Source organism: Wickerhamomyces anomalus (genome assembly GCF_001661255.1).
Source record: "Wickerhamomyces anomalus NRRL Y-366-8 unplaced genomic scaffold WICANscaffold_8, whole genome shotgun sequence".
NCBI classification, from domain to species: domain Eukaryota; kingdom Fungi; phylum Ascomycota; class Saccharomycetes; order Phaffomycetales; family Wickerhamomycetaceae; genus Hansenula; species Hansenula anomala.
In genome coordinates, this window is record NW_017567117.1 from 128,900 (window position 1) to 143,978 (window position 15,079).

A 15,079-nucleotide genomic window follows, 5' to 3' on the forward strand; every position below is an offset into this window, starting at 1 on the left:
AGAACGTACTATTCAGTAAATCACAATGTTGGCTAGAACTTTTTTGAAAGCTCCACAAGGTGCTCGTTTATTCTCATCATCAGCTGCTGCTTTTGGTACCAAAGTTTTCTTCACTCCTGCCATTGATGGTGAGTATTAATTGCTTCACTTTTCCCCAGGTTGAACAAAACTAACTTTTCATTCAAGGTAGAAAATTGGACAGAATTGAATTTGAATTATACGATGATGTATGTTAGAAACTGTCAATTTGTGTTAACCAAACATAAAACTAACTTATTCATAGGTTGTTCCAAAGACTGCTGAAAACTTTAGAGCGTTAGCCACCGGTGAAAAAGGTTTTGGCTTTGCTGGTTCTCCATTCCATAGAATCATCCCACAATTCATGTTACAAGGTGGTGATATCACTCAAGGTAATGGTTACGGTGGTAAATCAATCTATGGTGACAAATTTGCTGATGAAGTAAGTAATAATATAGTACTGTTCTTTTGATGGTGATTACTAACAATCTGATAGGATTTTAGCAAAAGACATACCAAACCAGGTTTGCTATCAATGGCCAATGCTGGTCCAAACACCAATGGTTCTCAATTTTTCATCACCACCGTTCCATGTCCATGGTTAGATGGTAAACATGTTGTCTTTGGTGAAGTCACTAAAGGTTACGATACTGTCAAGACCATCGAAGCTTACGGTACTCCAACTGGTCGTCCAAGAGCCAAAATTACCATTGAAGAATCCGGTGAAATCAAGGATCAATAGATGATCACTGTCTGTATATACACATTAAAAATGAAGCAATTAGCTCTGATTATTTGTAGCTGAAAAGTTTCAACTTCTTTTATCGGCTCGAACGAAATTTCCAACATCCATTTTTTCGCGAATTTTCTCGAGAATCCAAAAAAAAAAAAGGAATTTGTTTGGCCCTCTCCTGAAAAATCGATAAACGTTTCAAATTGTTCACTGTTTGCTGGATCAGACATTTCAACTCATTCAATTTCAGAGATCAAGCTATAACTAGCTCATTGATATTACCTAGAAATAAAGACACCACACAATGGATGAAATCAAAAAGAACTTGAATAACATTTCTCTTTATGATGTTAAGGCTTATGTGCGTAAAGCTCAAAATGTTGTTTTGAACTATACAGAAATGGAAGCTAAAGTCAGAGAAGCTACAAATAATGAACCTTGGGGTGCTTCCAGCACTTTGATGCAAAAGATCGCTGCAGGTACTTATAACTATAGAGAAAGAGAAGAAATCATTGGAATGATATTCAGAAGATTCACTGAAAAAGCTGCTAATGAATGGCGTCAAATCTATAAAGCCTTACAATTATTGGAATACTTGATCAAAAATGGTTCAGAAAGATTCGTTGATGATGCCAGAGCAAACTTAAGTCTTATCACCATGCTGAGATCATTCCATTACATTGACTCACAAGGTAGAGATCAAGGTATAAATGTTCGTACCAAAGCCAAAAATTTGATTGAATTGTTGAATAACGATTCAACTTTGAGAAACGAAAGAAAGAAAAGTAGAGATAACTCAAAGAAGTTCCAAGGTGTTGCAGGTGGTGGTGCTTCTACTATTCCTGGAGCAAGTTATGATGAATATGGAACTTACGAAGGTAGAATCTTTGGTGATGGTGGTGTTTATGGTGAACGTTATGAAGAAAATAGATCAGCTTCCAGATCGGATAATGATTTTGAAGAATATGATGCTGGCGAATCAACTACTAGTGCACAAAAAGTTCATAGAAGTGCTTCTAGAACTGCTGGTGTCGCAGCTGCAAGAAGAGCAAGTAAAAACAAACCTACCCCTGCTAAACCAGCTCAAAAAGAAATTGATTTGTTTTCTTTTGATGAGCCAGCTAATCCAGCAACAACATCCTCTAATAACAATGATTTATTTTCATCGGGTACTAATGGACAATCAAATACAGCAGCAAATAATGCCAATGATGATGATGACGATGATTTTGGTGATTTCCAAGGATCTTCAGCTCAACAATCTTCACAACAACCTTCATTGAACACAAACACATTATCAAACTTATACCATTCACAACCTGCTGCTGCTGCTGATAACAGTTTTGGTGATTTCACATCTTTCGCTTCAAGTGGTCCACAACCAACACAAACCCAACCTTCATTTACAACCTCAAACTCTTTCTCTTCAGGACCTGCTCAACCACCAAAACAAGATGCATTTAGCTCTTTATTCCAAGCAGCCTCTACAAAAGCTCATACCAGCAAACCATCAACCCCAACCGTTTCTTCAAAACCATCTTACTCTGCTTCATCCCAATCATTTTCTCAATCTCAACAACAACAACAAACAACTCAATCTCAACCACAGTCGAACGGCGATGAATTGAATTTGTTAGATCTCTGATTAAAACTGACAGTTTGTGTTATTAAAATGTTGTTTTGTCTTACCTTTTTTACCCCAGAAACATTTGAATTATAAGTTAAAAAGTTGTACTCTTGCCAAAGTTTTGCCTTCCAAAATAGAAAGGTCTTGGAAATTCACAGGCCTTGCTCGTAATATATTATTAGTATTCTTATTTCAATAGAGGTTAATGTTTGTGTCCATTTGTAATTTTAACATTATTCTTAACTACGGTGCTGTCTTTACCGTTTCGCGAATTCAAAAAATGGATTTGTACACAAAACCACAAAAACACGAAATTGTACACAAAAAGGATCAAACAAATATAAAAGCAGTTGACTTTGTAATTTTTCTTTACTACAGCTTATTCCACCATGACAATCTACTCCTTCTGGATTTTTGACAGACATTGTGAGTTTGTTTCTTTTCAGGATAATTGAGGCTTTACTAACTGATCAAATGAATAGGCAACTGCATATATAACAGAGAATGGACTCAAATTATACCACAACATACAACTGACTCATCATCATTACCTAGTGGTTCCATAAACTCCAAGAACAGTGAGGATGCTGCAAAGCTATTGTTTGGTGCTTTGTTTTCTTTGAGAAATATTGCAAGGAAGTTGGGTGATGGGTTTGATGAAGAAAATACTCTAAATTCTTATTCAACTGCAAAATATAGAGCTCATTTTTATGAGAGTGCATCAGGTCTGAGATTCTGTATATTGAGTGATCCAAAGACACAACATCTGCAGAATGTGCTGAAAGATATCTATTCAAATATCTACGTGGAACATATCGTGAAAAAGTATGTAATGCCCTGAAATTTAACAGTCCATACCACTAACATGAATTATTAGTCCATTGTCCCCTGTTGATTTCAAGCCAGGTTCCAAGATCACAAATCCAAGATTCATAAGGCTAATTGATAACTATTTACCTACAATATAATAGAAGAGATGATTCAATGACTTTTAATTTTTGTCCTATATTTCAAAGGTTTCCTCATCAACTAAGCCATATAAATCACCAAGCAAGTTTATTACCTTATTCAATTCCTTTGTGATGACATTGCTAACCAAGACGTATGAATACATCAAGACATAATCTTCATTGGATAATAACTTTCTTTGTCTAATGTCACCAAGTTTTACCATGATTCTGTCTTTGGCATGTTCAGTTGAAGCAGGTTTTGCAGGTAATGGGAACCCCAAGGTGATTGATGACGAAATCATGTAAAATATTAGGAATATCCTATTTTGTAATTCTTCTCTTTCTTGCTCTGTGTAATTCAAGACGATTAGCTCGTTTTCGGAAAGTCTTGGTTCAACTTCAACCATTGTATTCATATTTTGAAATGAATCAATAATCTTTTGTGTAGATTTCATCAATTTCTTATAGATATCTAGCCTAAATTTCCCTTTCAATCTCGTTTCTTTTGGTGCTTGCTTTAAAAGTAACTCTAATTCTCTCATAACTTGATTGATCCCTCTTTGATCAGCCAGTCCCACCAATATATCATCTTTATAGCCCAATGGATCAGAATTCCAAATGACACCTAGTCTCAACCAAAGCAAAGACAACCCTCTCTTCAATCTATGTCTTGCAGTTATTGGTAAAAACGTAACAGTCATGATCAAAGCCCAAATAACACCTGCCACAATACCAATAAATCTATGGATAGCAATATCACGAATGATTGGATCTGTATCACCTTCCTCCAGATCTTCAGATCTTGTAACGTTAAAGCTGTACAAAGCTGTGATATTATATGTTAATAAAATGAATCTTCCATATGCATTATTTTCCTTCCAATTCAAAATGATATTGAAACAGAAAACAGAAATAAGCCAACCTGTGAAACATAATGCATAAACATCCCCATCAGATAACGTCCATATTGAATATGCAGCAAAAGCACCTAAAAATGTACCTAAAAACCTCCAATTGATCGTCATAGTTGTACCACCTAAAGATTTATTCATAATGATTGAATATGTAACCAATGCCCATTCACCTCTCCATTCCATAAACCATTCCTTGGTTTGAGGTAAATATGCTAATGATGCTAATACAAATGCACCTAGTCCAACTCTTATACCAAATTGGACTTCCACTCTTCTGAAAAAGCTGAAAAAGCTCCAAAGTTTATAGGTAAACGTATTCTTCTGATCCGTACCTTGAGTTCTTTGTTGTAATGTATTGTTTAAATTTTCTAAAGCAACGTTCAGGTCAGGTAATGGTTTTTCATCTTGACCATTAATGTCAGACTTTTTCCAAAACTTGAGCCATCTCCAAGATTTTGGATTATTTTCCAACAATTCACTATATTCACTCAACAGTTCAATGAAAGTATCCAATTCCTTAGAGTATTGAGTTAATATCGATGCAAAGTTCCCACAACTAGCAGCCACTTCCTCTTCATCGATTTTTGTTTCAATTGTAGTATTAACTTTGAAAATTTTCTGGCCATATAGTTTCATAATAGCTCTCTCATGTTTTTTAACAAATAAATCTCTAGCTAATCTTAAACTATTTTTATAATGATAAGTTTCTTTTGTTGGATAATTTTTAGCCTCTTCAAAAGGCATACCATCTAAAACACCACGAATTGTATATGAAAAAGATCTTAAAGATGGACCCAAGTAGTAAATAAACAAATCAAACAATTGGGAAGGATTGATAGCTGTCATTTCATCTAAAGTTGTTGTAGATTCACTCATTGCCAAGTTTGTTTCTTGATCGGATTCACTTCCAGAACTTAGTGTGCGAACAGATGTTGCAGTTGACTGATTATTAGAAATATCACTTTGTTCTTCATGTAGTGTTGACCATTGCATTTCAGCTGAACCTTTTAATCCACCTAATTGACTTTCAAGAAGTTGGGCAGATCTAACCAACTTACTCAATACATGAAACTCTTGTTCTTTTCCAATAACAAATAGTTCAAGTTTAGATTCATCTAAAGAGCCATTCAAGTTTGTTGTATTCTTTTTAATTTTGGAACCAAGAGCTGTAATCTCGCTAGAGTTAACATCACCACCAGATATGAAACTTGTTTCAATTTTTGATAAATAAGATGACATTAACGAACAACTTTCATTAAGATCCTTTTTCAGTTTCTTTGTTGCAGATGTTGGAATGATCAAATAACAAACAAGAATTGTAATTAGTGAACCAAGACAAACAATTTTGAACAAATTGTATAATCTATAAAATGGAATATCACCACCGTTTTGAGCACCTTCTTTCACTATTGCAGAAATAATGGAGATAGAAGCTAGTGAACATGCAGTATTGAAAGTAGGATGGTTCTTTTTCTGCTTCATATATGAAACGAACCCCAATGCAACAGATGCAAAAGATAAATTAATTATAGAGCTGACCCACTCCAGCCCTTCACGGTAAAAATAACTCGATATTGATGTTGAAACAAGTGAGACCGAAAAACTAAACAAAATTGATATGATGGTGAATATTAAACTTTGATGCATTGAACCAAAAGTTCTTGAAGGATGGAAATAAACTGCAACAGTAGCAACAACATGTTTGTTGTCACTTTTCCCAAGAATTCTTGATAATTCAGTATTATAAACAGCTAACGAAGCTAAAAGGTATGCTAATGAACATTTTAAGACAAAACGATGTTGATGGATATAATTTTTTGCTAATATCAAATAATGACCTATGGAAGATAGAACGCTTGATTGTCCTTGAGGTCTTGAAACTAATGCCTGACTTTCTAAGTCATCCACATCAACATCTGGTAGCGTGAAGCGCCTTGTTCTTTCACCGGTCTCTGCTAATATTACTGAGCCATGTCTGGTTAATCTATGAGGCAATCCTTTCAATAAATCACTAAATGAAACATCACCAGAACTATCATTGGACATGAACGACCTATACTGTCGCACATGACGACCACCGTCTATCAATGGGTCTCGCTCACCAGCTTCTCTATCACCAACCACCTTCTTCTGGGATGATTTGGCACCTAGCACTACCATTCTCGATTCACCCTTTGTGAATGTCCCAGCCGCTCAGTGAACTAATTCCAAACAAACACTCAAGAGCGAAATAACCCTTGTTCCTCCTTTCCTGTCAATCACTGACCAGCAGTTCAATCAATCTCTTCCTGCTAAAAGCACTTTCGTCTTTCAAAAAATGCTTCAAATTGTTGTTGAATTTCCAGTTTCTTATTGTTTATGTTTTGAGCTCGCCCGTGCGTGCGATAACCGATTTTGGTGATGATGAAAATTTCTTTGAAGGCAAAAACGAAAAGTAAGAACATCAACATTGAGATAAACAACTTCCATCAACTTCAGGAATATCATTTCATTTGGTTTATTACGGTCATGTCTGCTTTAGATAAGAACTTCAAGGAAGAATTAAAGAACTATTTGGTGGCCCAGATCTCCCAAATCGAAGGCCTGGCTGATCAAGCTACAGAACTTTCGGAGTATACTGTGTTGTTGATTTCAAATGGAAGACCTTTTAGTGAAACAATAGAGGAACTACAGCTAATTGTTGACTCAGATGCTGTTCCACAAATTGTCAGAACAGCTTATGAAGCACTGGAGAAGCATTTGAATCCACAAGATCCAAAGGCACCAGCTCAAGTTACACAAGACACAAACGTTGATGATGATATAATACCGGAGACCACAGATGAAGATAGTAAAACATCAGGAATCCCAACAAAACCTGCACTGGGTAGACCTAGTGGTCCAAGAAATGGTGTCACCAAGACATATGGGAATGGTTATGTTAGATCAAGTTTTGCTTTGAAGAATGCTGATAATTTACAAAAGGCTATGGAATTATCAGGTCTACCTATTGGTGCAAGACTTAATAAAAAGGGTCGTTGTCACAAATTCCCACATTGTCCATTTCAAAAAGATTGTAAATATGCACATCCAACCAGACCATGTTTCCAATTTCCAAATTGTCCAAATCCTCCAGGTACATGTAATTTCTTGCACCCAGGTGAAGATGATGCTTTAATAGCAGAACTGGAAAAGACAAAGAATGATTTCTTACAACAGAGACAACAAAATCAAATTATCAAATCTCAAACAGGTATTTCCTTATGTAAATTTGGAAATATGTGTACAAATTTACAATGTCCATTCGGACATCCAACTCCAGCTAATGAAGATGCAAAAGTTATTCAATTAGAATGGTGTCCACAAAACTTGAAATGTGAAGATTCAGAATGTCAAAAAGCTCATTCTTCCCTGTCAAAAATCAAAGAGGTCAAACCTCAACAAGAAAAATCATTGGAAGCATGTAAATTTGGTATGAATTGTACAAACCGTTATTGCAAATTCCGTCATGCAAGAAGTGCTGTTATATGTCGTGACGGTGAAAATTGTACAAGAATTGATTGTTTGTTTTCACATCCTATCAATGAGAATTGTCGTTTTGATACAAGTTGTAAAAATCCAAACTGTTTGTTTAAACATCCAAATGGAAAATCAGAAGCTGCACCACCTGCAACTTCAATGAAATGGACTAAAACTGATGAAAGAGTATTTGCTGTACCAGAAGATCAAGTTTTAGAACAAGCTCCACCACAAGAAAGTTAATGTATATTCTGTACTATAGTTATTCAATAAAGGGAAAGGAACGTTTTCAAGTGCTATGTGTTTTTAAGAAAATTTTACTTTAGTTGTAGAATTACTTCAACTGTACAAAATGATACGAGAAATTTTTCCAAAGAGCTTTTTAATTACTATACATTATAAATTAAATAATTTAGTAAGCTTTTTTGGTTGAAGCAGCTTCATCAGCGAAAACATCTAATGGAGAAACTGGTAATTCAGTTTCTTTCCATAAGTTAGGAGTCAAGAAACCGTAAGTGTTAGCAATAGCAACGAAAGCAGCTTTAACAGTGTTTTCTAAAGTTCTGGTAGAACCTGAAGAAGAAGTATAACAATCTTCAACACCAGCTAATTGCAATAATTTTTTAACAGCTGGAGAAGCGACAATACCTTTACCTCTTGGGGCTGGGATTAATCTAACTGAAACTGAACCAGATTTACCGGTAGTTTTGGCAGAGATAGAATGTGGAGCACCCAAGTTAGAACCCCAGTAACCTCTTCTGATTGGGATGATTGATAATTTGGCAATGATGATACCAGCTCTGATAGCAGTGGCAACTTCTTTAGCGGTTTTGATACCTAAACCAACATGACCGTTAGAATCACCAATAACAACGACAGCTTTGAATCTAGTTCTTTGACCAGCTCTAGTTTGTTTTTGAACTGGTTTAATTTTCATAACTTCATCTTTTAATTCTGGTAATAAAGTATCAATGATTTGGAATTCCTTGACTGGTAAAGAGTGTAAGAAGATTTCTTCAATAGTTGAGATTCTACCAGCTTTAACTAATCTACCTAACTTAGTGACTGGAACCCAACCTTTTTCTTCACCATCTCTTCTACCACCTCTTCTACCTTGACGGCCTCTGTTGTTACGGGCGAATCCACCTCTTTTTGGAGCTTCAGTTGGAGCAGACATTTTTGTTGTTCTATAAAATCGTCGGGATTGTTCGTGGAAAGTTGATTGTGGTAACTTTCAATCGACGGCTTGGACAATATGTGATCTCCATATACGGTTTGTATGTTTGATTAATTTGAAGATGTTTTTTTTTCACCAGACTGGGATGGTGAAAAAAAGTTATAGACCCGAGTCTAAATGGCAGCTTGAAAATGCGAAAGGTGTTGGGGTTTGTGACTGCCCTAAGCTATAACACGTGATTAAGAAAGGTGTCACCTCATTTTTGAATTTCGTTATGCATGAGCTGATAATTCCAAAGGGATGATGAGGTTGATAGCAAAACAAAGGTGAAGCTTCATATTGATGACATAGTCATATGGATTTTTGATTTCTAATTAATTAAGACCTTACAGCTTTTACATTACTTTGTAGAGCTCTCCGTTTGGTTTTTGTTTAGCATGTCACCAACATGTCACTTTACATTTTGACACAATCCGATAAGGAAAAGGTCAAAAGACAGCTACGAGGACTGCATTTCATTCAAGAATATGTTATATATTTTAATCATAATATTTCAATTTCAGATAATTCATTATAAAAAAACTCCACAAAAACACCTCATATTCTTAAAACCAATTTCAACAATGCACCTCATGTCGATGAACACAGTTGATATAGATATGAAAAAAAGTAAAACTCAGATTGTAACATTGATAATTTAATAAAGACAAAATTTGGGAATAGAGTAATCAAATATAGATAAATAAAAGAATATCTTTTGCATCATGCAGCTAATGAATTAATTTAGTTCTTTTTGTATTTTGGGTAGAAAACTGAGAATAAGTAACCATCCAAAACGACAAATCCAGCAACAGCAGCTAAAATCAAACTGATTTCATTATCAGATTTGAATCTAAAGATACGTTGACGATCTTGTAAGGCAACAATGGCAGCAGAAATTGCTCCTATACCAACAACAGTTTGTGTGGCAACAGCTGGGTTCTTCAATTCTTCTTTAGCAACAACAGCACCTGAACTGGTTTTAGCAACAACATAATCAGTAGCTTTTGTAATCTTTTCACTGATACTTCTAATAAAGTTCAAAACTGGACCTTTGTTTTCATCATATTTCTTCTTTAATTTTTCAGCAGCTTCCTTTTCAGCTTTTTTAGCTTCTTCTCCTAATTTTGGTAAATCTTTCTTCAAACTATTAACTTTTTCTTCAACAACAGCTTTCCCTCCTAATGCTGATTTCTTAGCATTTTCTTCAACAGCTTCAACACTTCCTGATGGAGTGGAATGTTTAACTTCTGGAGGAGATGGGATTTTTTTGTTATCTGCTGGACCAGATTCAGCAGCTTTTTCTGCGTAACTTCACCCCTTTGTTAGTACACCAGAAACCAGTTAGAAGAAAGAAATATGGATACTCACGATGACATTGTTAATTATCTGTTAATTAGTTTGTATAAAAGTGTATTGATTGTGGCAAGAATCCAGGGAAAAGGATGAATCAGGAGCAAAAATGAAAAAATGGCAGAATGTTTGCTTTTATATCAATTTTGATAGTTGATTCAGATAAAGCAAATCTAAGTATTTGGGTGATAATTGATTCAATTGATGATTATTAGATCAATATTCGTTTGTAAATAGGAAATATGAGAAGAAAGAAAGGAAAGAAGATGAAAAGATTCAAATATTTCTACTGTACCCAGTCCAAATTATTAATTCGCTGCTAATTGGGCGCACTTGTATTGCTAAACAGCAATCGTCTGACGAAATCCGGGGCAAGTGAGAGCATGACTTTTACAAAGAAAATGGCAGAATTGTTTAGTAGAACATCGTAGAAAATGATGTAGCAAATGACAATTGATGGTAGTACCTTTGTATATGATGATCTATTGTAGAGGCTAGAGGTCAGAGTTGAGGTAAATGTATTTGATTGTTCTACGTATGACAGGGATGGATAGGATTTAGTATCTCCGAATGGAATAATGAGCTGATCGAGAAAACCTCATAAACTGAGGGCTTGAGGCTAGTGAAGAAACATACATGCAGGCTAAATATCAAGAACAAGCGTATTATTTGAAGTTGTATAGCGAGTAGTACCCTTGTGTAGCGTATTCTCAAGCTGTGTTTGATTAATACTTTTATCATCACTTGCTTGCTAGTTCATGCAGCTCACTCGCCTTTGAAACCAGAACAAAGTAATCAAAATAATTAATCAAAGACTATGAGCACCGAGACTTGAGCTACGCAGAAACATATATATTATAATCAATCTGGAAGATGTAAGATAATGGTAAGCACTCTTCAATTATCTAATTGCTTTCTCTTTTGATTAAATTGATTTCGGTGATTAAACATTAATCTTCACAAAAGACCAAACAGGAGGAACGCTGACTAAGTACTTATCTAATCTGACTGAATATTTATAGTTATCAATTATCAACCTTGGAAAGTTTCAATATCTTCTAATCATTTATAAGTGTGAAGTACTCGAGGAATATTATATAAATTGCATATCTCTCGAGTGATTTAACTTACAAAATAATATGTAAAAATTAGTTGAATGGCTATATTATACATTTCATTTTAATTTCAAAATTCTGTAAAGCTCAAATCAAAAAAAACGAATTTTGCCAATAAATTGCATTCTTTTAACATAATATAATAAAGAAAAAAATTCTAAAAAGAATTGTATATTATTTGAAGTATGTTGTTTAACAATATGTACTGATATATTAGATTGGACATGTTTTGTGTGTGTTTCCGCGGCCGCGACCCATACCGCGGAGAAAAAGTGATCCAATATTAATGATACATTATAAACTGGTGGTATATTGTAACTCATCAAAAGACTAGCGGTACGTTTGCAATTCAACCCCAAAATATTTGAAGTGTTTCAATTCTTTGTGCTTGCACACTGTTCTGTTCAGGTGCTTATTTGCCATGCACAGTAAGAGGGCCCTGAGACAAGGTAATGACGACTTCATCGAGTACGAGGAGGTACTTCGATCAAGAAAATCAGTCAACGAGACGTACCTGTGCCAGCCCAGCTTCATTAGGAAACGTTTGTGCCAAGGGGTCCCTTTAGAACTAACAAAACATAGGTGTACGACAATTTACAACTGAAGACCTACCTAGCTGCCTTGATCCATAGTTAGCAGGGTTTAAGACAAGGTATTCGATCATTGAAGTCTAGACAGAACACAACTTCATATTCAAAACTTTTATCAGAAGTACTATATGACTAGCCTTGTCTATTAATTATAGAATGAGCACTTTGTGAAACTTTAATTCCATAAACTAGAAATTGACATCTCAATTAATTGTTATCGAATCAAAACGATTTCCTGATCAACTAAACCTGGAGTGCTTGTCTTTAATTTTGAGATTGAACAAGCTTGGATAATCAATCATTCTAGAAAATGTTAGAAGGGAATACAGAATCTTCGATAGTTACAACTTGTGTTATTTTGTCTTCTACGTTCGAGACAGCTTCATGTACTAAACTAAGTTACGAAACACCATTCGCAATTGAATTTTATTACGAGCTCAATTGAACACAATGCCTACAAATTAGCCTTTAATCTTGCTTTGGAGCTCAAGCTGGAGGTGTAAAGAAGATCATAGATTAGACAAGCTGGTAATAACGGCTTTTTGACCCCCCTTCTATGTATAAATCACTTCATAAACTACTTTGTAAGTTGTACATAACCAGTAGACAGGTTGTAGTCTGTTGATAAAGGACTTTTGAGGCCCAATGCTCAGGGGTCTAACTTTCACAGATCAAAAAGGAACCACAAGATTGTTTCGGGTCTTGGTTTTCAGACAGCATAAGGTCTGATTGGCTTATTTTCCCACAAAAACCGTAAAACGCGAACAAGTCAGGTTCAAACAAAGACAGTAAATAAACGAACTTTTAACGAAATTTCCAAAGAATGAAAGCGCCCTCAAAAACTAAGCAGATTTAAGAAACTTTATTCATCAGTACTACATTTAGTGTTTTTTTTCACACCAATTGGCCGTTTGTATGAAGGATTAAAATCAAAATCAAGCTTCTCGTTTTAATTCTCGCTTCAATTTCGGCACTTTAAAGTCAAAGAGGACAAGGATAGAGTTTGTTTCTGCCGATACAGTGGCTGTAGACCAATGTATGGAAGCCACTTCCAAAGAAGAATATTGAATGCATGGAAGCATTTGAAGTTGCAAGTGAATACTTGAATCACCCATGATGCAGATCATGGGCATTGAAAAAGAAATTTGAAAGCTGAACAGCCCAAAGAATAACCACAAAGGCTTGAACAACGATCACAAAACCTATAGCTATGCTATTAACAACGCCTTTTCAAACGATTCAAAGCCATAAACAAAACCCAATGATAGCCTTTTAATAAATTAATGACGACTTCAAGCGTCCAATATAAAGAATTGGATCAAATCCGATTGGTTAACGCAATGTTGAAACTCACATTGATTTGAATCAGTTCGCTTAAGCTCTGGTTTTCACAGTACATTGTTCATGCCAGCTACACATCTTAGGCTCAGCGGATTTTAACGGTAAAATCTAGTTGCTTCAACATTCTACATACTCAACTAGCAACAATACAAACGCTGTAGCTAACAGCTTTCGAGAGCATCTTTTTCAATGAAGATATTAATATAGATTCAATCTTTCTGCTACAAGTACACTGAATACTGGTTTAATACTGGATTATATTTCTCAATCATTTGTGTATGACTACAAAAATTATCTCCCAGCTTCTGATCCCGGCCTTCAAGTACATATTACTAGACGTTAACTACTAGTACGCATGATAGTACAATCAATGCTAGACTAACTAACTAACTGATCATGTCTATAACGCAAAACTCGTTTGGCTTATGGGTTGACAGCTCCTTCATGTGGGCTAGATGACCCGTTGCTCTGAAAGATTCTAGATACCTTGTCAAACACTCTTGTGTCTTGTATCCCTACATCAATCTTGTTGCAAACTGCTGTTTAAAAATAGATAGTTGCCATTGGCTGAATAGAGTTGAGTAATTTGAGTTTTCGAATATTATTTATTGAATGCTTTGATTGCATCATAGTGACCTTAAAATTTTAAGAGTAAAAGCTACACTGAATGCTGATGTGGTTGAAGTTTGGGGCATGATTTGTTCATTCAGATGAATGCACTCAAAATCTTGAACAATTATGCAAGTGAAGAATCAATTTTTAACTAAACCAGGGATTGTCTCAGACTCTATGAGGAATAAGGTTCATCGACACATGTGCAGGCTGGTCTCCCGAGACCAAGGACTATCAGCCACTCTGGGCGGTGTGGACTTCGGAGGCTTGGGACTTCAGCCTACACTGTTCATCAGTGCTGCGCACCCTATATGATATGCCGCAGACTAGCACTGTAGAAGAAGTTCAACAGGAACAATCATTTTACGCTTTAACCTCTAGGTATTGTAAAGCTTAAACTCTTTGAATTTTTCGATCAGCTAATTTAAATCCTAAAAGGCACCAATCTGGGAACCATCACGATCACAAGCAATAAAGAAGTACGGCAATATCAGAACTTGCAAACTCACTAGAACTACAGAGTCATTTATCTTTATTAAATTGGAATTATTTTTGGTGTGTACCTCAAAAATTTAAATGTTATGTGGCTCCTAACTGTAGATCAACACTTCTTCAAGCTGGAAGATCTACGCTCGAATTTCTCCGGTGAAAGCTGGTGGACCGTGTGCTAGGTTAATCCATACCACATAGGCTAGTGAAGACAACCAAATATCGTGTTGTAAAATACAATCAAGATCATGAAAATATCAGCTAATGTTGCGACTTTTTAGTCTAACGGGAATGCTTAGCTTCAGGGCTTTCTTTGCTTCTTCAACCATAAGGCATCAAAGCTTTAGCGCGAAGAAAGATTGCGATACGCAACGTAAGTATAATTAAGTTGTTCGAATCTCTGAATGTAAACCTGAAGTGACTTTAGTAGCTTTACATCAAATAAAAATACATCTGTCATACAAAACAAAATTTATTTAGCCATAACCGCAGTACATTTTCATGAATATTATACTGCACATATAGACATTAATCGATCTGTTAAATATTACTACGCGGAAGTTCAGCGTATGGTGAAGTTGATCTATATGTTACGACTTACTACTAGCCTTTAATTTAGATCA

The 15,079-nt window shown here is 35.3% G+C and overlaps 10 protein-coding genes across 10 annotated transcripts; 6 read left to right on the forward strand and 4 right to left on the reverse strand.

Moving 5' to 3' along the window:
- Positions 1-25: 25 nt before the first annotated feature.
- Positions 26-760, forward strand: CPR3 (peptidylprolyl isomerase CPR3; the record flags this gene model as incomplete). Its single annotated transcript, XM_019185270.1, has 4 exons — positions 26-128; positions 187-227; positions 284-460; positions 515-760. 4 exons carry the CDS (start codon positions 26-28, stop codon positions 758-760), a joined length of 567 nt encoding a protein of 188 aa, XP_019035984.1.
- Positions 761-1,055: 295 nt separating this feature from the next.
- Positions 1,056-2,006, forward strand: ENT3 (Ent3p; the record flags this gene model as incomplete). Its single annotated transcript, XM_019180843.1, has 1 exon — positions 1,056-2,006. A coding segment is annotated over one exon (951 nt), but the record flags the coding sequence as incomplete, so codon positions are not given.
- Positions 2,007-2,767: 761 nt separating this feature from the next.
- BET5 (TRAPP subunit BET5) lies at positions 2,768-3,346 on the forward strand (the record flags this gene model as incomplete). Its single annotated transcript, XM_019185271.1, has 3 exons — positions 2,768-2,804; positions 2,861-3,203; positions 3,256-3,346. 3 exons carry the CDS (start codon positions 2,768-2,770, stop codon positions 3,344-3,346), a joined length of 471 nt encoding a protein of 156 aa, XP_019035986.1.
- Positions 3,347-3,381: 35 nt separating this feature from the next.
- On the reverse strand, positions 3,382-6,288 carry WICANDRAFT_36803 (FUSC family protein; the record flags this gene model as incomplete). The annotated part of the gene is made up of 1 exon (XM_019182476.1): positions 3,382-6,288. One exon carries the CDS (start codon positions 6,286-6,288, stop codon positions 3,382-3,384), a length of 2,907 nt encoding a protein of 968 aa, XP_019035987.1.
- A 462-nt stretch (positions 6,289-6,750) lies between these two features.
- Positions 6,751-7,983, forward strand: NAB2 (mRNA-binding protein NAB2; the record flags this gene model as incomplete). Its single annotated transcript, XM_019185272.1, has 1 exon — positions 6,751-7,983. One exon carries the CDS (start codon positions 6,751-6,753, stop codon positions 7,981-7,983), a length of 1,233 nt encoding a protein of 410 aa, XP_019035988.1.
- A 169-nt stretch (positions 7,984-8,152) lies between these two features.
- On the reverse strand, positions 8,153-8,917 carry RPS2 (40S ribosomal protein uS5; the record flags this gene model as incomplete). Its single annotated transcript, XM_019183961.1, has 1 exon — positions 8,153-8,917. The coding sequence occupies one exon, from the start codon at positions 8,915-8,917 to the stop codon at positions 8,153-8,155; it is 765 nt and encodes a 254-aa protein (XP_019035989.1).
- A 783-nt stretch (positions 8,918-9,700) lies between these two features.
- WICANDRAFT_81616 (uncharacterized protein) lies at positions 9,701-10,335 on the reverse strand (the record flags this gene model as incomplete). Its single annotated transcript, XM_019185273.1, has 2 exons — positions 9,701-10,268; positions 10,328-10,335. 2 exons carry the CDS (start codon positions 10,333-10,335, stop codon positions 9,701-9,703), a joined length of 576 nt encoding a protein of 191 aa, XP_019035990.1.
- Positions 10,336-11,845: 1,510 nt separating this feature from the next.
- WICANDRAFT_86235 (uncharacterized protein) lies at positions 11,846-12,028 on the forward strand (the record flags this gene model as incomplete). Its single annotated transcript, XM_019186017.1, has 1 exon — positions 11,846-12,028. One exon carries the CDS (start codon positions 11,846-11,848, stop codon positions 12,026-12,028), a length of 183 nt encoding a protein of 60 aa, XP_019035991.1.
- A 921-nt stretch (positions 12,029-12,949) lies between these two features.
- WICANDRAFT_86236 (uncharacterized protein) lies at positions 12,950-13,129 on the reverse strand (the record flags this gene model as incomplete). The annotated part of the gene is made up of 1 exon (XM_019186018.1): positions 12,950-13,129. The coding sequence occupies one exon, from the start codon at positions 13,127-13,129 to the stop codon at positions 12,950-12,952; it is 180 nt and encodes a 59-aa protein (XP_019035992.1).
- Positions 13,130-14,093: 964 nt separating this feature from the next.
- WICANDRAFT_86237 (uncharacterized protein) lies at positions 14,094-14,282 on the forward strand (the record flags this gene model as incomplete). Its single annotated transcript, XM_019186019.1, has 1 exon — positions 14,094-14,282. One exon carries the CDS (start codon positions 14,094-14,096, stop codon positions 14,280-14,282), a length of 189 nt encoding a protein of 62 aa, XP_019035993.1.
- Positions 14,283-15,079: the final 797 nt, after the last annotated feature.